Source organism: Patella vulgata, chromosome 7 (assembly GCF_932274485.2).
Source record: "Patella vulgata chromosome 7, xgPatVulg1.2, whole genome shotgun sequence".
Lineage (NCBI taxonomy): Eukaryota > Metazoa > Mollusca > Gastropoda > Patellidae > Patella > Patella vulgata.
Window position 1 is genome coordinate 3,477,718 of NC_065885.2, and position 21,436 is coordinate 3,499,153.

The 21,436-nt window shown below is 38.3% G+C and overlaps 1 protein-coding gene across 2 annotated transcripts; it reads left to right on the forward strand.

Moving 5' to 3' along the window:
• The first annotated feature begins 6,004 nt into the window (after positions 1-6,004).
• Positions 6,005-19,870, forward strand: LOC126827403 (endoglucanase E-4). 2 transcript variants are annotated; one of them, XM_050556706.2, is made up of 11 exons: positions 9,070-9,256; positions 9,502-9,835; positions 11,066-11,230; positions 12,288-12,475; positions 13,323-13,482; positions 14,507-14,603; positions 15,199-15,349; positions 16,616-16,757; positions 17,270-17,441; positions 18,363-18,550; positions 19,782-19,870. In XM_050556706.2, the coding sequence occupies exons 1-11, from the start codon at positions 9,203-9,205 to the stop codon at positions 19,838-19,840; spliced, it is 1,710 nt and encodes a 569-aa protein (XP_050412663.1). In that variant the 5' UTR covers positions 9,070-9,202; the 3' UTR covers positions 19,841-19,870. The 2 variants fall into 2 exon arrangements, with proteins under 2 accessions (XP_050412664.1, XP_050412663.1); XM_050556707.2 differs by lacking the exons at positions 14,507-14,603; positions 17,270-17,441; positions 18,363-18,550; positions 19,782-19,870 and adding an exon at positions 6,005-6,070 and having other exon boundaries at positions 9,076-9,256; positions 16,616-16,755.
• The last annotated feature ends 1,566 nt before the right edge of the window (positions 19,871-21,436 follow it).

Here is a 21,436-nt window from a genome sequence, read left to right on the forward strand (position 1 = left end):
AAAACATATAGATATAATAGATATACTGTTAATGACACGTGCTATGTGTGGTTTAATGCTCGATATTTGAGACATTAAGTAATATATTGAAATGAAATATGGAGTTTAACGTTACTGTTAAAATTATATGTATATTTACAGTTATAAGTATAGTAAAAATACAGTGCAGGATTTGCCAGATCACATGGTTTGTTAACTTACATTTAAAACGAGGTAAATGAATATGGATACAAAGATGTAAGATTACATCAAACTCAATGTAGTTATACAACCATATGCCAGTTTACATTATATGAGCTGTATGTTAAAGTAGCTAAGTCTCTAACTCAATATCATCCAAAATCATCGACATTGAAAACACGATTTATTTGTCGCTTTAAATCAACGTTGATGTTGTGATCTTACGAGGAAAAGATGGGCTTCTGATATCCAATAACTAAGACAAGATAAACATTTTACCATTGGTACACGAGTACCATGGTGCATTTCAGCGCTATTTTAAACAAGGGACTCGTAGAAAGAGGCTAGATATATTCCACAAGTCATGTCAATCGGTGACGTCATATTATTATCTGGATAGCATGCGCAATAAGTACTATCGGTATAGAGTTGAATAACCAGACGCTAGAGATTGCCATTCGATTGATACTTCTGGCGTATTTCGCCGAACATAACTGATTAGAAATTGCAATAAAAACAGAAACGATTGAATGTAAATCAGTTTATATACATTCACATTACATTATTATATGCGTTGTCGACCCGGCCATTTGTGTCAATTTCTAGATCCAAAATATAAGCTATTTAGCTCCTTTAACAGAAATTTTAAATTTACTGTCAAATAGTGGTAACATCGGTTATTCCCCCTTCGACTAAATATCGAATTTTGTGCAAAATATTTACTGTTTTTTTCAGTCAGTTTAGTCCATTTTAGAGAAGAAATAGGTTATCCAAAATCTGAATGCACCAACAAACTGGCTAAGAAAGACATGCATATGCAATACATTGGATTGTGTGGGACATTTTGCTTGGACGGTGTCATGTCACTTACTCTTTCCATTGTAAGGAGCAGAACAGTAGGACATTAGATTGTCTGCGATATCACCTCGGTGGAAGCGGACGTAAAATTTAACTAACTCACACACACAAGACATTAGACCCCATTTCATTTAAAAAATTTACCTTGTCTACGATATCACCTTAGGTAGAAGTGGACGTAAAACTCTAGAAACGAACGAACGAACGAACGAATTTCTTTACATTATCGAATGTTGTTTTACATGCTCGGCTGAAAGGTCCGCAAAACTTTCCGTGTTCGCCTGGATCGAACCTAGGACTAATTAGCCAAGCGGGGACAAACATATTCCTTTTAGTAATGTTACCATGGCAAATTACATAATATGTAATTCTACAATAGTTATGAGGTATTAATACATAAACTCTGTCAAAACACACAATATATTTATGTTTTTAATGTTAATGTACCGATTTATGGTATGTTTACATGTACTCCATTTACAGATATGTAATTTTACCATGGATGTATAATAGCTAGAGGTAAAGTTACATTATAGAAAGTGAAATAACATACAATGTTAAAATACAGTTATAATGATGGCAACATTTCTGCCAGTCTAAAAAGGGTAAAAATACATAATAATTTTAACAGTGGTCCTACTTTACTTTTCCGAACTGGGCTAATTAAGACGGGCATACGCCATACAGTGTGCTATGAGAGAAGTTTTGTCCGGACAGCGGCACTACGGCCTACTACTTGAAGGGATCTTTTACGTGCACACCAATGTGTATACGGGACCTCGTTTCTTCGTCTCATTGTCAGGCCCCCACGTCCTGCATCAATGACAAGGGGGAACGACGCCGGAAAAATCAGGATGAACTTTCTCGGCCAATGCAGGGATCGAACATCCGACCTCCAGACTAGAAGGCCAGCGTCTTACCCACTTAGCCACCGTGGCCCCACTAAGTAAAGGGAGGTCTAGAACATTTTTTTAAGCATTAGAAAAATATAAGAAAAACAGGTGATTGAAGTATATCTGGATAAAATTATTTCCTATTTAATGTAACAAAGTGGCTATTGTTACGACGAGTCTGAGCCAACTTTAGAACGAATTCCAAAATGGCTGCCAATCTCCCCAACACCAGCTTTGATAAAGGAGCAGTATTTTCAACGTTTTCAGAACTAAAGGCAGCAATTAATAGATGGGAAGGGTTAGGGTTAGAGTTAGGACTATTTTTACGACTATTCAGTTTTCAACTTCGCCGATGGAGGGCTGTGAATGCATCGTCGTAACAATAGTCTGAGGACTATTTTTACGACTCGTCGTAACAATAGCCACTGCCTTAATATAAATGAGTATAAAGGCACCATTTTGCCTTAGAACTATAATATACTGCAACGTATTGTAACATTCGTAAATTCCACTCCACACAGAAACTGAAAGATGAATAGCTTGTTTATCTGCTCCATATACAAATTAAAATAGTTTTAATCATGGACTAGCTTACTTTAACCAAATTTTATTTCATATAATACAGCGTCGAAGCCATGACGCATACTTTAAATAATATGATCTGATAATTTAATGAAATGGAATAAAACACCGCCTTATTCGCTGAATTGGAACTATTTACACAAAAGACAAAAAGACAAATATTATCATTACTAAGCACTTGAGCATAAGAAATGAAACGAAATGGGGTTTAACGTCCTACCGGTCTACTCCGACCAGGCTAATGAAGACAGGCATACGTCATAATTAATGTCTAATTAATAATTTAGATAACATTTCAGGCCTAAAGAAAGACCTGCAATAAGCAGATTTAGCTCTTGCATAATGTATGTTTAACTAAGGATTTAAACATTTTTTGCTGCATTCATGATAATTCCAGAGTCTATGTCATACAGTGTGCTATGACGGACATTTTGCCCAGACAGCGCTACGGCTACTCTTATTTCAGATTCCAACTGGTTATTGTACTTCAATGTGTCTTGCTAAGGATAAAATAACATTCATAAATAGCGCTGTATATCAGGCACTGGGTTGTGTATTCCTAGTATGAAGTACTGTTCTAGATCTTTGGCAGAGAAACCTAGCGGTCTTAAGTCAATGAAAAAGCTTCGAAATATTTCATTACATGACAACTAAATAACATTATGGCAAATTGTTTCAATTTTTTATTCTACTAATCAGATTTTAATCCTGATATTTTATCAAATTTGACTCGGCAGTTTTATGAAAAAAAAACATTTACGTACCTATAAAGATATGTATTTTGAAACGTGTTTAGTTTTTCGGTAAGTTTTATTTTTGCAAGAATTGATTAAAACAAATAACATCCCGGATATTAACATACCTTGAATAAACATGATATCAATAATTCCTTGTAAAGATGTCCGGAAACACAAGATTTAATATATCCTCGCTTTATTAAATTCAATAATATCCAATTAATTACTTATATCCTACCTGTATTTCCCAGGAAACATTCGACTCAGATATTCCTCGATCAGATCCATTTCAAAAGGCCACCTGTAGATTTAAACAGGGTTAGGGCACGTGATTGTTGCCGAGGATTATGGGTTAGGGTTAGGGTAAGATTTATGGCTAGGTCTTGGGTTAAGGGTTAGCGCTAACCCTGTTGAGAAGTTTATATTCAGCTTTCATTTAATAAAATTGAAAAGGTTTTTAAATATTCTTTTTGTGTATAACTGAGGTAAACCGCATGGCGGCCATTTAGGGCAGAGATCTATTCTCGTAGTATAGAGAAGATAGTTCTCTCTGTGCAAAACAATATCTCTATTTGACCAAATGTTTGTGTATTTGGATATTACACTTCGATTTTTAATCTAAATTTGATTGTTCAAATATACTATTCAAAAAAAGTAGGGGATATTTGATTTTGGGGGCATAATACTAAAATATGCAAATGACTACGAAAAAAGTCACTATAGAACCTAACAGAAGAAACATTTCCAGTTACATGTGACGCCCAAACGCACCAATAGCTACCGCGTGGAATGCAGGTGATGCTTGGGATCATCATGGGGGTCCAACCCAAGATTTGCACGACTCTGACTTTGAATGTTACAGTTATTGTGGCATTGAATTCCAGGGTGGAAACAATAGTTTAATTGTTTTAGTGACCAGAAAACAAATTTTGATATGCGTCGGCTTACCCAAAATGAAAGGTTACGTGCCCTTGGCATGCTACAGATCGGCACAACACAGGCGGTTGTGGCGCGGACGATGAATGTTTCTCAGTCTGTCATAAGCAGGCTATGGTCCAGATACCGTGATACACAATCTGTACAGGACAGACCACGCTCAGGTCGACAAGGGCGACAACTCAAGCCCAGGATCGATTTATCCGTACCTTGGCCTTGAGAAATCGTGTCATCACAGCAAATCAGATCAGCGCTCGTCTTCAAACAGACACTGGTGTGAGAGTGAGTGGCCAGACGATTCGGAATCGACTGCATAGGGGTCACCTTCGCGCCCGACGTCCTCGCGTGATCCCTTGTTTGAGAGATCATCACATTCAGGCAAGACGTCGTTGGTGTAGGGATCGTCAACACTGGGATAATCGACGCTGGAGCAATGTGATGTTTTCAGATGAGTCAAGGTTCACTGTTGATTTTTTGGACAGACGTAGGAGGGTGTGGCGTCGTCGAAACGAGCGCTTCCAAGACGTTAACGTAATCAGACATGATCGATTTTGGGGTGGTTCTGTTATGGTGTGGGGAGGCATCACTGTTGCTGGAAGAACGGCTTTACATGTTGTTGCAGGGCGTGTTACAGGCCAGTACTACCGGGACAACATCTTGGCAGTCCATGTTGTGCCGTTCGCACGACGTCATGGCCGCCGTTTCATCTTCCAGGATGACAACGCAAGATGTCACAGGGCCAGGATCGTTACAGGTTACCTCCAACAACAGAACATCACCACATTACCTTGGCCAGCACTGAGTCCCGACCTCTCCCCCATCGAGCATGTCTGGGACATGCTTGGACAGAGGTTACGTCAACGTCAACAACGTCCTGCCAATGTCCAAGAACTTGCTGCTGCGTTGCAACAGGAATGGGATAATCTGGACTAAAATGACCTTAGACGTCTCATTAGGAGTATGCCACGTCGGATCAATGCTTGTTTGGCAAACAGAGGAGGATTTACCCGTTACTGACTTGGTTGTGATGCTGTGGTAACTTTGCTGTTTGACCCCGGGTATCATTTTACCCTTATAATGGTCAGTCTGTGCCTTACTTAGTCTAACGATCATTTGAAATAAATCGATGAATGTGAACTTCATTTCATTTTGTCATTTGTTTCTTCGTCAGTTTCATTAGGTGACTTTAATAACACTTAAAAATCAAATATCCCCTACTTTTTTTGAATAGTATATATATGACAATAAAAACTTAAAGTTAAGATACAGTTGACCAATGTTTGTATATTCTAGATATTAGGCGTTTTAATCTAATTTTGATTATCCAAAAATAATTGACTATATCTAACCATAAAAACTGAAAGTTGATTTATAAAATGAGAGAGAGAAAGAGAGAGAGGGATGGGGTTTAACGTCCACTCGAAACAAACCTGTACGGGTCTTTAACAGTGGGAGGAAACCGGATTAATGACGTACACATACCGGGTATATTGTGAAATAGAGCACCTGTTCTGTTTAAAAACTATTCAAAATATTGACAGATTTCATTAATCTCACGCAGCTCGAATATTATATATTCACTTTGATCTATAAATGAAATTATTTTGTGGGAATTTAGCATTATATCTGTTGATAATTCCATTCATTCATATTGATCCAAAAACAGAACCTGCTTACAAACGACATTACACGCTTCGCACCTGAAAATAAAAATATGTTTAGGTATAATATTCATCAGTAATCCAATCCAATAACATAATTACCTATATACTATATAAATACCATGAAATCGAACATTGGTTTAGCTGTTAGCGATCGGGAACTTGGAGCGATTGGTTTTATCGGGTCATTTTTATATTTATCAACAGCGATGAATTTGTTAATGTAAGTTTACTTCTTTATTAATTTCATTCACACTTTTATATTTTTTTCACATTCTACTGCATTTTCCCCAACACGTTCCGCGTACAAATATCCGTTCAATTTTTTTTTTTTTTTTTTTTTTTTTTTTTTTTGAATATTGAGTCTTCGTCTCATTATATGTTTTAAATTTAGGCCACACCAATTTAAACATACATTATACAAGAGGTAAATCTGCCTATTGCAGATCTTTCTTTACGCCTGAAATGTTTTCTAAATTATTAATTAGACATTAATTAACTTATCCAGGCCATAATCAACTCTTGATGACATCGGATTTCTCCGATACTAAATAGATTAGAAAAGTTGAGCCATATTTTGATTTAAGTTAAAAATGGAGGAGCGGGGCGTAGCTTCGAACAGCCAGTACGGTGGTTGAAATTATTGCACACGTCTTGTCAAATCTCCAAAGGCTAATATCTTCGCTCGCAATAGAGTTATTTGAATAAAATTTTCATTATATTCATTTTGCATTATCTATTTTTGAGCTATTATAGTTGAATGAATAGCGCTTCATCTAAATCTTACATAACGTATCTTTATATTTTTTTTAAATTTCCGTTCTTCGGGCTCTTGATAAACTATGCTTTGTTTAAATTCCTTCGAAGACCAAAAGTTGTTATACGGGACCGCGCACGAGAGGATATCTTACAATTCAAAAAAATAGTTGACTGTCACTAGATAAGAGAAAACGAGAAAAATAGACAGTCCGTGCATTATCATGTATAGAATGAATAAAAACAAGTGAATGTACGGACTATTTCTAGTTTTCTCTTATCTAGTGACATTCAATTATTTTTTTGAATTGTTAGATTTCCTCTTACAGTCTCACATACACTCACCGAGAACACCCCCCCCCCACACCCACACACACACAAACACACCCGCCGTTGCTCTGAGCTAGTTATGGCCCTGCTCACATATCAACTTTTATTCTTCCACGGAATTATTAGTGAGCAGAAACTCGCCCATGTATCTGTTATCACTCGTCACGTCAGTCAGTTATATAGAAGGATAACTCGTGTTCTCCTTTTGCTTTCGTCACTTTTTTTTAAACCTTCATTACACATCTATCGTAGCAATGATCTCTGTGTTAAAATATTTGGAACGCGTTTGACCGGTTTTATCACATATATATGTGATAATGACTGACGCTAATATTGTCCTTTAAGGTCTTTTCATGTTAATTAATGTCTAATTAATAATTAAGTTAACATTTCAGGCCTAAAGAAAGACCTGTAATAAGAAGATTTACCTCTTGTATAATGTATATTTAAAATTTCAAAACTTAAAAATTTGGAACTAAAGTTTTTGAATTACTGTGCAACCACGTGCTATTGGTTTTCAAATTATTCTTTTTCCTTAAACAATTAGAAGCAAAAATTTTTAAAATAGGTTTTTCCTCAAGAACAGAAAATAAAATTGTATATATGTTTTTATACATGCACTTGCACTTTTGTTCCTGAATCAAGGACCCTTGACCGAAAGATTTTTTTTTTAATTAACATTGTTTACGATCATTCACTATTGAAGTTTTTTATGAATGAAAAACTGTTGTTTCCGCACGTCTTTGCAATATAAAAAGGATGCTTAATTTTTTGCAATGAAAAACGTTGACAATAAAATTTAGCTGATGTCACTATTGACAGTATCGTACGATAACGGATAAATTTACTCTGTTTATTTGATTGCACTATTCGGAGCTACGGTGGCTCAGTGAGTAAGACGCCGAATATCTAACCTGGAAGGGTGGTTGGATGGCCAAATGGTTAGCACGTGCGCGCTGTATCATAAGGTTTGTCATTGAGTCAACTGGTCGCCTATCCAACCTCGTGGGTTTTCTCGGGGTCCTTCGGTTTCCTTTCACTGCTAAAGACCTCTACGAGCAAGCAAGTGGACGTTAAACCCCAATTCTCTTCCTCTAACCTGGAGGTCCCGTTATCCTTATGAAAGTTCATCGGAATTTTTGGAGTGGTCTTCATTGTCAGTGATGCAGGGCGAAAACCGATATTCCGTGTACACGTTGACCTACGCGTAAAAGAACCTCTGACAGTTTAAATTCGGTATTAGAGTAGGCCGTAGTGTCGCTATCCGGGTAAAATTTCCCTCATAGCACACTGTATGGCGTATGCCCCACTTCGTTAGCCCCATTGGAAGTGTAGTGAGTCAGCGCTTACTGTACAGTCAGGATTAGTGCTAAATGATAAGGCCAGGTAAATTTTTCGCTAGCGTTAATCCCAACTATTACCATAACCCTGGACCTACTATCTCGCCAACAAACACGTGCCCTAACCTTATTTACATGTCAACGACCTTGGCAAAAATTGAGCTGGCCTCAACAAATAGATTTAGCCGTACAGGTAGAAAAAATACATTCGCCGTCATATGATAATTGGTCATTAATATTAATTACCTACATCAATATAACCTTTGAAGTTTTCTATATACTGCAGTCACCATATTTAGTAATAACGAGAAAAAATCCTTTTTTATACTGCACAAAACATCAGCAGGGCGGCGACAATAAAATCGAGGGTTATTTCTAATTCAGCAATCTCCCGTGAACCCGGGTCACAAACATATGCTCTCTCTCTCTTTTTAAAACGACCCAGGAAACATTAAAGGGGATTTTTTTAAACTAAAATTTCGTATTATTGTATGTATCATTTTCTATTTTTATCCTTATCTAAATAAACAAAACCCAACACCACAAAATATGCGATATGTTGATTTCTATTCATCTTTTCTTTTTCAATAATTTAAAAAAAATGTTAACAGTGCAACATTTAATAATGATTGACAGGTTGCATCTTTTTAAAGATCAAAGAAAAATTAGCCGGCGTATATCGACATTGTATCCACATGGGTTAATAAACACGTGATTAGAATTAAATATATACAGTACGTATATTATGAATCTGTTAACATGAAATGGTTCTATATTTTGGATATATATTATATATAATTAGATTAAGTGGATTTATTCTGTGTCTGACTGGTGTTAGTGAAGGGGCTGAAACCCATTTGACCCTGACCGTGTGGAATTATTGGTATGGAGGATTTGTTGCCGAGACTTGCTTTACCGCCCCTGCCGGTATGGATGGCTGGATCGTGAACATTCGCTTCGACCAAGATGTTAATTCACTTAACGTAAGTAAAATTTGTTTGGTGTGAACAGTTTGTTTGGTGTGCATAATTTGTTTAGTGTGCATAATTTGTTTGGTGTACATAATTTAAAATCCGATGGGATGTTATATATCAAAATCCCTCTGTGTTACCCGAGGAACTTCATCGGTCTTTTCCGACGTGGTTCCCCAGATCTGGAACGCAGGACATTTTATTTCTGTTCTCCCATTTGATTTAGTCTTCCATGAAAGCAGCCATATTTGTTATAGGTCTGGAGCGGTATTCTCGAGAGCCAGAACGGCAAGCGTGATTTCGTCATCAAGGACATCGACTACAACACAGTGGTAGCGGCTGGATCACAGGTTTGTCCAGGCTTCCAAGGTTTTACCAACTATAATCTGCTGCCCACGGCCACAATCACATTTATCCCAAATTTGGGCACCAAGAATGTCAATCCAGTTTCTGAAACGACTACTGCAGCTTCAACAACTACGACTACTGTTACGCCAACGACAACAACAACTGTTTCTGCAACAATAGCAACGACAACGACAGTTGCAACTACGGCAGTAACTGAAAATATTGTCACAGATGATACCACAGGTATTGCGATTTCTTTGTATTTTTGAATTTTTTAAGTTCCTGCTGACATCGAATAAGGCGATGGCCTACTTAACCAGAAGCAACGGGTTCGATCCCGATGTTACAACGTAATATCCCCTGGTCAGTGGTGCGAGACGGAGTAGCTGCCAAGGAACAGCATCTTCTCGTTTAGATGTTCACGTAAAAGATCCCTTGGTAGTTGGAATTTGAAATAAGAATTGACCGCAGCACCGCTGTCTGGGCAATATTTCCCTCATAGCACAATGTGTGACGTGTGTCTGATTTCATTAGCCCGGTATGTAGAAACATGTTAGGAAGATAGATTCTCTCTCTCTCTCTCTCTCTCTCTCTCTCTCATTAATTTAAAAATCAACTTTCAGTTTTTATGGTTAGATATACTCAATTATATCTCTCTCTCTCTCTCTCCCTCTCTCTCTCTCTCTCTCTCTCAATTACATTTCATTTCACTTCCTATGTACACGTTGGCATGCACGTAAAGGAACCAGTGACCGTTGGCTAAATTTCCCTCGAAGCACAATGCGTGGTCCATTCTGCACACAGAGAACTGTGTACTTTACTTCAACCGTTTTGTAATGCAGCCCTACTCCGTTTCACATCTGTTATACACAAAATGACCCCTAAACCGTTTCAATTTCATTAAATAAAAGCAAATATATAATACTCTAAATATACTTAGCGTCTTCGACTAAAATCGTCAATTTCACACTTAAAATGTCGGCCATTTAGCTTGGTGTCTGTTCTCAAGCGGAACTAATTGTAGATGCAGATAGTCAGCGTAAATTTAGTATGTGCGTGGTCATGTTGGTGCATTTCGTTGTATGCTGCTTCCCGGTCTATAGTATGTTTATCACACATTTATCATGTGATCCTACGTCATAAACCTATTGTTAGTTCTTTAATATAGGCTTTATGAAATATTAAAAAAGGTAACGTGAATTAGAACAACTAAGTAATGGTCCGGTCCAGGATGATAACATTGATATACCAAGTAATAAATATATTGTCAATGTGTCTAAGAGTCACAGAGACGCGGGTTTAATGTGCACTCGATACAAACTAGATCATTTCGGAACTAACGTATAGTTCGCTGTCTTTAACTGTGGGGAGAAACAGGAAGACCCGGAGAAATCCCTCGAGGTTTTATAAGTTGTCTGACCGAAATGAACTCGTTATTTTGGACCTTTTTCTTCAATATATTTGTTTTTCCAGACAATGTGTTCGACTATGATAGTGTGTTGGAAAAATCTATACTGTTCTTCGAGGCTCAGAGATCGGGAGCCTTGCCTAGTGATAATCGCATACCTTATAGAAACGACTCAGCCCTTGATGATGTTGGAACAAATGGTGAAGATCTAACAGGTGGTTGGTATGATGGTAAGAGGTTTTTATAGTCTCTTAAAATGTTGTTCCTATTGTAGTTTTGAGTTAGGACTAGGGGTATCGCACGGAAGGAAGGACGGATACGTTTGTATATACATGGATTTTAGACTATGAAAGCTTACATAAGATTTTATCTACGGTTGTTTTTAGACTGTTTGGATTAAAACCCAGGGTTGTTTTAGGACTGTATGGATTAAATTTTATCATTAAATTTGAGCTGTATTGCTGAAAACCTAAGTTTGGTTTTAGGCTGTATGGATTAAAACCTACGTTTAATTTTAGACTATACGTATGAAAACCTACGTTTGATTTTAGACTATATAGATGAAAACCGACGGTTAAATTTTAGACTATATGGATGAAAACCGACGGTTAAGTTTTAGTCTGTATGGTTGAAAACCTACGGTAAACTTTAGACTTTATGATTTTATTTATAGTGGATTTTAGCCTACATGCTTGAACGCTCACGTAAGATTTTATCTACGGTTGTCTTTGACTGTATGGATTAGAACCTACGGTTGATTTTAGACTGTATGGATTAGAACCTACGGTTGATTTTAGACTATATGGATTAACCGTAGGTTGATTTTAGACTGTATGGATTAGAATCTACGGTTGTCTTTGACTGTATGGATTAAAACCTACGGTTAATTTTAGACTGTATGGATTAGAACCTACGGTTGATCTTAGACTATATGGATTAACCGTAGGTTGATTTTAGACTGTATGGATTAGAACCTACGGTTGATTTTAGACTATATGGATTAACCGTAGGTTGATTTTAGACTGTATGGATTAGATCCTACGGTCGATTTTAAACGATATGGATGAAAACCTACGGTTCATTTTATCCTACACGCTTGGAAAACCCACGTAGGATTTTTTCTACGATTGATTTTAGACTATATGCTTGAATGCTCACGTAACTTTTGTAGACAATTGAAGTATCTACTAAAATTTGGATTTTATCTTTAGTTAAGATTTCGAGAAACAGGGGCCAGAGACTTGAATATTTGTATTTATCTTAAATGACGTAATAATTCAATTTTAGCTGGAGATTTTGTCAAATTTAATCTTCCTATGGCGTCTGCCACAACTATGTTGATTTGGGGATTGGAGAGATTCGGAGATGCTTATATGGCCGCTGAAGAACTGGATAACATGTACAAATCCATCAAATGGCCACTGGATTATTTTTTAAAATGTTGGAATCCGGATGCACAAGAATATTATTATCAGGTAATTTATTATATAGTTTTTCCTCCCAGTACGGAAGTACTGTAACCCAGGAAGCTGCCATTATGAACCATGACGTCATCAAAGTCTTGGTGAAACTGTGGTGCTCAATTAAACATGCGTGTCGATTGGAGCCTTAGTGAAACTGTCATGCTCAGTAATTGACCGCGCGTGTCGATCGGAGCCTTGTTCCTTTTATTGAATACGCGCCAAACCAAGAACAAACACGAAAAGATGATTACCAGTAAATCAACGCAGAGTCGATATGGTCAAGGGGAGGTAAGCGATCATAATGTGGGGCCTTCCCAGATATTATGAGAGGTTTATGAAGGTTTCGCTTTCTTTTCGCATTCCAATTCGCAGATAGACCTTGATTTTTGATCTAATCCAAATGCCTAGACTATTGCCGCTGTACGTTAATAATAAATATATCACAATATTTTAAAAACCCTACTGTTATACTCCTTGTCGTTATGCGTTAACAATAAATATATCACAATATTTTAAAAACGCTAGTGTCTCCTACAATGAAAGATAAAAAACGGACAAACTTTCCTTGAAATTCAAAAGGTTTTGATTTAAAATATGCTTGAACCAGCGTTATAGTCATTCACTCCACATTATTTGTAGGTTGGAAAGAAGCGCGGTGGGTGGATTTAGATCACAGAATTTGTCACTGATTCAAGTGGACTGGTTTAGTTTCCACACTTGTATGGACTCGCTGTATGACCGCCTATCCAGGTATCCCCAATTTTCTCCACAGCTAAATAAATTGAACCATATGTTAGTCCCGAAATGACCCTATTTATATCGAATGGACGTTAAACCCCATTTCTCTTCTCTCTCGCAGGTTGGGGATCCAGAAGCAGATCACAATTATTGGGGACGACCTGAAGATATGACGATATACCGTCCAGCATATAAACTCACCACAAGTGTTAAAGGAAGTGATGTAGCAGGAGAAACAGCCGCTGCATTGGCTGCTGGGTCAATTGTCTTTCAACTTGAAGGTAGGGGTCAATCGAATTAATAACTAGCATGTTTACTGATTAGTAGTTTACGTCTGCTTCCACAAAAGTGAGGTACGTGTTTGCAGAAAAGGTTTGAAGAACATGCAAGAACATGCCTGGGCTACATATTAGCCCTCTCGAAAGTGATATCCCAGACAAGCTCCCGAAAGGATATGGTCATTTAATTGATTCTAACCTTTACAGGATAAAATCTTTAAAAAAATACGTGTCAACGAATGTGGGAAAAGCTGATAATGAGCTTACACAAAGTTATTCCCCTTTCCACAGAGAAATGGGGTTTAAATTCCACTCACCAAAAATCCAGTTCATTTTCATTTCAATAATTCCGGAACAAAAACCAGATCCAATGCACAAGAACAAAAACCAGAACCAGTGCACAAGAACAAAAACCGGAGTACAGGGACAAAAACGGGAAGACAGTGACAAAGACTCAATATGTTAGCCATGCGACCCTACTCATTGTCACGAACATTCAACAATCATGGGATTAAGACCACGCTGCTTGACGCAATGATAGATCTGTGTTAGTGAAAGGAACCTGGTGAAGAAGATTATGTCTCGTTCTGCATCTGTGTTGAATTAGTCAATTCTCTTCCTAACTGTGGTCATTTAGATTGAACTTGAATCTCCCATTTTATATATTACTGCTTTCAGGTGCTGCTATAAGTTCATATATTAATGTATCAGGTGTTACCTATTCCCAAACACTGCTGACTGCTGCTATACGTTTATATATATTACTGCTTTCAGATGCTGCCTATTCCCAAACTCTGCTGACTGCTGCTATAAGTTTATATATATTACTGCTTTCAGGTGCTGCCTATTCCCCAAACACTGCTGACTGCTGCTATACGTTTATATATATTACTGCTTTCAGATGCTGCCTATTCCCAAACTCTGCTGACTGCTGCTATAAGTTTATATATATTACTGCTTTCAGATGCTGCCTATTCCCAACCTCTGCTGACTGCTTCTATAAGTTTATATATATTACTGCTTTCAGATGCTGCCTATTCCCAAACACTGCTGACTGAAGCTATAAGTTTATATACCTATGCTAAAACGTACACTGGTATCTATCCACTGACTGACTTCTACAAGTAAAGTTTTTGTTTTCTTCTTTGGCATTTTTCCTTGCCAGGTCTTTGTTCATTTCAATCCGGCACTGACCACTAACCGTCGACTCCTCAATTCAAGGGAGGTAAATCACTCCTATTGCTCTGCTGCGACTATTAATTCAACTTCAGCCTTTAAATCTATGGCATTTTTCATCCTGGAACGTTGTTTTTAACATTACTATAAAATCTTATAAAATCATGAATATTTACTAAACATTGGCAAAAAACGATCTAGACCAAGGTGCCTAGGGGTGGAAAATTTACAATTTACAAAATACATGGGAAATAATTACTGCTGATTGATTAATCAAGGTCTGACCTCATAGAGTCAAAAGCCGATCGTTTGACCTCTGACGCGACCTCCCACTACAACAGGCCAGATCTTCATGTAGTAGAGGCCATCGAAAGTATAAAACATGAAACAAAATATAGATCTGTATTTTTACCAGATTGAAGGAATTGCCAACAATATACAAAGTACATCGGAAAAGGGGGAAATAATTACTGGTCTGAGACCTGTATGGGGACTAGGTATACTGACTGAACTTGACCGTGTTATCTTGTTTTGTTTTTTTAGATCTAGTGGTTATCGTGATGAACTGTGTGTAGCTGCTGTATGGTTATATAAAGCTACTGGTGACAATAACTATTTAACAGAGGCTAAATCTTATTTCGATAACTTCGTTCCTTGGGCACAGTCATGGGATGAAAAGGCACCCGCGTGTCAGGTATTTTATTCAACTGGTCCCCAGTGGATCTTAGCCTATGTATCTGTAATTAGGTGCATGCATATAGTGACCAAACCATCCTGGCTCTCTTGTCAGGGGATGACATGGAAGATGTGCCTAGTTCTTCGGGTGGGACGATAAACACCGGTGTTCACCTAAAATAACCATTGACATAATGGAATTCAAAGAAATAGGCGGAAACAAGGATATTATGCTAACATTATCCCCCCTCGTGTTGTTACTTGATAGACATTTAATTAGTAATTGAACATATTAACACAAGGCACAATTTTATGGATACCCAATTACTGAGTTTGATACTAAGCGACGTTTACACGAGGATACTCTCATCTTTATCAAGCAAATGATACAGGTATGTGAATAGTAGACAGAATATGCAACTAAAATAACATTAAACACATTTAAAACTTTTAACCTTTGATTATACGTAGCGACAGACTGGTCTGGTGTTTTGGGGAGTCGCATTGTATTAAACTCAGCAGTTGTGTATCCATAAAATTGTACTTTATGTTAATTAAAATATTGGTCTCAAAATGAATGATGTCAAACCTCATTCCATTTCACTCCGTTCATATGAACCAGCTTTGAAATTCTTGTCAAGAGACCATTGTAATACCAACGCAGCCCCCTTTATTTGGCAGATAATAGGTTAGAATTGGAAAACAGCCTACGCCTATGGGCAACCGTTCTTCTAACATTAGGTTCCGGGAGCGTTTCGTGCATTGGCCGAGAAGGTTTCTCGTTATTTTTCAATGTGGTTTCATCGTGTCAGTAATACAAGGCAGAGGGTCTGGCAGGGAGCCCGGTCCAGGCATTCGTTTGCCCGTCATCATTAGCCCGGTTGGTGCGGAAAAGTGAGACGTTAAGCCCTTTGTAAGTTCATTAGCGTTTGGGGGTTAGGGATAGCCGAATGGTTAGCACGTGCGCGCTATATCATAAGGTCTGTCATTGAGTCAACTGGCGTGGTTTCGATTCCCCGGCTGTACGTGACAAGGAGTAATATCGCTTGTCCAACCTCGTGGGTTTTCTCCGGGTCAGCCGGTTTCCTCCCACTGCTAAACACCCCTACGCACAGGCGAATTACTGAAATAAAATTGAACCATATGTTAGTCCCGAAATGACCTAGTTTGTGTCTAGTGGGCGTTAAATCCCCTCTCTCTCTCTCTCTCTCTCTCTCTCTCTCGGTTTTATCCTTTTCCATACAAATTTTACATAATGCAACGCTCTATCCTTATTTTGTTTTAGTTGATGTTATTTGAAATCACGCAAGAGGCAGTCTATAAGAATGCGATAATCGACTTCTTCAGTAGTTGGATGTCAGGAGACGTACCTTATACTACCTGTGGATTGGCCTTCAGGGATGAATGGGGATCCTTAAGATATGCAGGTAACAAAACCCTGACCAATTTTTAAATTTTTTAAAGCATGAAGAAGATAAATATTTGGTAATTTTATTAACACAATGATCACACTACATGAAATTTACACTTGCACCTTCCTTACTTTCACTGGTGCAATGGTCTTACTGCCAGTAGGCTGTGGGGTGGATAGCCGAATGGTTAGTGCGTGCGCGCTGTATCATAAGGTTTGCCATTGAGTCAACTGACGTGGTTTCGATTCTCCGGTTGTACGTGACAATGAGTAGGGTCGCCTGTCCAACCTCGTGGGTTTTCTCCGGGTCCTTCAGTTTCCTCCCACTGCTAAAGACCCCTACGCGCAAGCGAACTATTGAAATAAAATTGAACCATGTGCTAGTCCCGAAATGACCTAGTTTGTGTCGAGTGGACGTTAAACCCCATTTCTCTCTCTGTCTCTCTCTCTCTCTCTATCTAATCACCCATAAAGTCTCTTTAAACCCTTTAAATTAGTACTTGAAATTTCGTCTGTTTTATATTTCAGCTAATACAGCTTTTCTAGCCTTGTTGGCAGCTGACGATGGTATTAACCCCAACCAATACAGAGAATGGGCTATATCACAGATTAACTATATACTAGGTGATAATAAACTAAACATGAGTTATGTCATTGGCTACTCAAACAGTTATCCCCTGCGTCCACATCACGCCTCAAGGTAATTATTGAACCACGATCCCTGGCAGGGGCCGCCAAGTACTTCTTGTCTTGTTACTAGTATTGCTGTTGTTTGGGGGCAACGCTTTTCGAAAAAAGTTAAAGGCGCACCAGTTCATGTAGGATTAGTGGGTGGAAACAGCCTTGTCCGAGCAAATGTCCCTGATTGCATAACGCATGGCATATACCCGTCTTCATTGAAATGAGATGAGATGGGGTTTAATGTCCTACTGTTCTGCTCCGACTGGGTTAATGAAGACGGGCATACGCCATACAGTGTGCTATGAGGGAAATTTTGCCCGGCAGTGGCACTATGGTCTGCTCTTATATCGAATTCCAACTACCAAGGGATCTTTTACGTGCACGCCAATGTATACACGGGTCTTCGATTTTTCGTCCCATCCGATTTACTAGACAGCTGTCCTTGTCAGGCACCACTGACAATAGGAAACCACGTCGGAAAATCCTGATTAACTTTCTTGGTCAATGCAGGGATCGAACATGCAACAACCGGGATAGCGAGCCAGCAGCGTCTTACACACTTAACCACCGTGGCTCCCAGGTTGCACTAGACAATCATAAAGTTAAAACCTCCCTTCATTTAGGGGGGATGGCTGAATGGTTAGCGTGCGCGCGCTGTATCTGTCATTGAGTCGACTGGCGTGGTTTCGAATCCCCGGTTGTACGTGGCAAGGAGTAGGGTCGCCTGTCCAACCTCGTGGGTTTTTTCCGGGTCCTCCGGTTTCCTCCCACTGCTAAAGACCCCTACGCGCAAGCGAATTATTGAAATAAAATTAAACCATATGTTAGTCCCGAAATGACCTAGTTTGTGTCTAGTAGACGTTAAACCCCATTTCTCTCTTCTCCCTTCATTTAATTATTTCAATTTATTTTTGTCCTTGTAAATGTCCTTTCATTCTAGCTCATGTCCGCTAGAAGGTACCTGCGACTGGAGTAACTTTCATTCTTCAGATCCTAATCCCCAGATTCTATACGGTGCCTTGGTTGGAGGACCAGATATAAATGATAGTTATGTAGATGATAGGACAAGATACGAGTTCAGTGAAGTGGCCTGTGATTACAACGCTGGATTACAATCGGCAATAGCAGGTTTGTGGTTTATAAATCAGTTGGAAATCAGATTTAACTACCAGGAAATGGTGTTCCAGAGACTTGGTACTCTTCTTGTTGTCTCTCTTCTAGGGGGCGTTACACTTCTAGGAGCGACACTCTTCTAGGCGGTGATACACGTCTACGGGCGGCACTCTTAAAGGGGTAATACTCTTTTAGGGGGTGATACTCTTCTAGGAGCGACACTCTTCTAGGCGGTGATACACGTCTACGGGCGGCACTCTTAAAGGGGTAATACTCTTCTAGGGGGTGATACTCTTCTAGGAGCGACACTCTTCTAGGCGGCGATACACGTCTACGGGCGGCACTCTTAATGGGGTAATACTCTTCTAGGGGGTGATACTCTTCTAGGAGCGACACTCTTCTAGGCGGCGATACACGTCTACGGGCGGCACTCTTAACGGGGTAATACTCTTCTAGGGGGTGATACTCTTCTAGGAGCGACATTCTTCTAGGAGCGACATTTTTCTGGGGGGCGACACGCTTCTACGGGCGGCAATCTTCTCTCGGAGACGCCACTTTTCCTGAGACGACACTCTTCTTTAGGCAACACTCTAAGTAAAAAAGAAACCCGAGGCCCTGAAAATTCAGGCACAATGACATGAAACTTGGCATGCTTTAGACGGACATCGATTTTGATATGATGTCACAATTTCAAAATGGCGCCGATGACGTGACGAATCGAGGGCGGTGCTTCTTTATAATATTATGATTGGTATTTTTAAAATATTATATTCATTGTAGTTGTATACCATAAGGGGTGGGGTGAGGCGAATGGTCTAACACGTGCGCTTTAAATCATAAGGTCTGTCATTGAGTCACATGGTGTGGTATCGATTCCCTGCGTGTACGTGACAAGGAGTAAGGTCGCCTGTCCAACCTTGTGCGTTTTTTCCCGGTCTTGTGGTTTCCTCAAACTACGAAAGAACCTTTTGCGCAAGTGAATTATTAGAATTTAATAATTGAACCTGATGTTAGTCCCGAAATGACCTATTTGTGTTGAGGGAAAGTTAAACAGTTAAACTCTCCCTCTCTCTCTCTCTCTCTCTCTCCCTCCTAACGACCCTATTGCGCAAGTGAAAAATTTAAAATTGAACCTTATGTTAGTCCCGAAATTACCTATTTTGTGTCGATTGGACATTAAATCCCATTCCTCTCTCTCTCTCTCTCTATATCATAGTTATGTTAACAACTCTACTTTTGTTTTCAGGCATTGTGAGTCTCCACGAGAGTGGTTCTTTACCAGCTGTTGCTTTAAGGGACTGTTAAAAGGTATTTGGTGAATAAACATATTTACGTATCCACACCTTGTTCATTTATTTGTTGTAAAAATAATATGTTTTAAAATTATCTATTTGACAATCCAAATGAGGGAAATACTTAACTGGTCTATATGCATCCCCTAGAATAAGCAAATGAGAAAATAGGGAGGTAGGGCAGGGTAGGGGTGGCGAGGGGCGTGATGGTCCGGGGTGGGGTCACCGTCAAGTTTGGCGTGAAGTTTATAAAGTGTGTTTATCAACACAGAAATTAAATTGCATTGTAAATAATAAAAAAAACGTGTAAATGTACTGACCAAAGAGAGAAGTATATACATTTTAATTGGCAAGAGTGTATGTTTTTATTGTGCGGCGATAGCGGCACGCCCAGGTGCAAACGACTAAGCACATCTATTGTTGCCAGTATTGCAACACTTTCAATTGCTGTGAAATACCGTACAGAGTCTTCAAAATAACATATTGTCTATAATACTATATAATATTAATTATCTTACCCTAGAATTATATCTTATTAATACCATATCTTAGAATTATATCTTATTAATATCATATCTTAGAATTATGTCGTATTAATATCATATCTTAGAATTATATCTTATTAATATCATATCTTAGAATTATATCTTATTAATATCATATCTTAGAATTATATATTATTAATATTATATCTTAAAGTGTATATTATTAATATCATATCTTAGAATTATATCTTAATAATATCATATCTTAGAGTATATCTCACTAATATCATATCTTATTAATAATATAGCAACATTTATAAAGCGCATTAACACAATAATTGTCAAGTTTCCAAAGTGCTGCTGATTCCATTATATATTTCTAAACAGAAATATCTTGAGTTAGGATATGAAGATGTGCATTAATGATATAAACAGAAAACCTCAGATGCAATTCTGCCCCTTCCAACCCCAGTATTTCTATTTTCTGCCCCCCCCCACCCCACTACCATCACCACCATCACCACCATCACCACGCCCTTATATGGACCTGTGTATGAGCCACGCACCACACCAGCAGTAAACGTTCACCGTGGAAGTTCGGCAAATACACGTGCGGAGAGAAGATTATCTTGGTCATTTTCAGTTGATTTTACTTTTTTTTTCTCATCATCGTCAAAGTCATCATCACCACTTATATCATGGTCATTAAGTAAATACATTAGATGATAAAAGTGTCAAGACTCTTGGTATAATAAAGATCAAAATAATATGGGTCTCTTACTATACGTTGAGTAGACTAAAATAATATATCGAATATACTCTATAAAGTATGAGAAGTTGATAATTATAACCCATCTTAGATACCCATCTACCTGTTTAATACATCAAATACAGTGAAATGGACTTGTTCAAATAATGAACTACCAACTTGTTTTCGTACATCATTTTTTGGGATGAATACGGCGGTTCCCTAAGCAAAGAAGGGTGTGCGATAAAAGCCTAGTATTAGAAGGAAAAAAGGCCTATTATATCCCCAAAAATGGATTAAGAGTGTTTGCTCCTTGACACTAAAATACACACAATGTCAACAGATGTATAATTAGACTTTTATTTTTTTAGAAAAT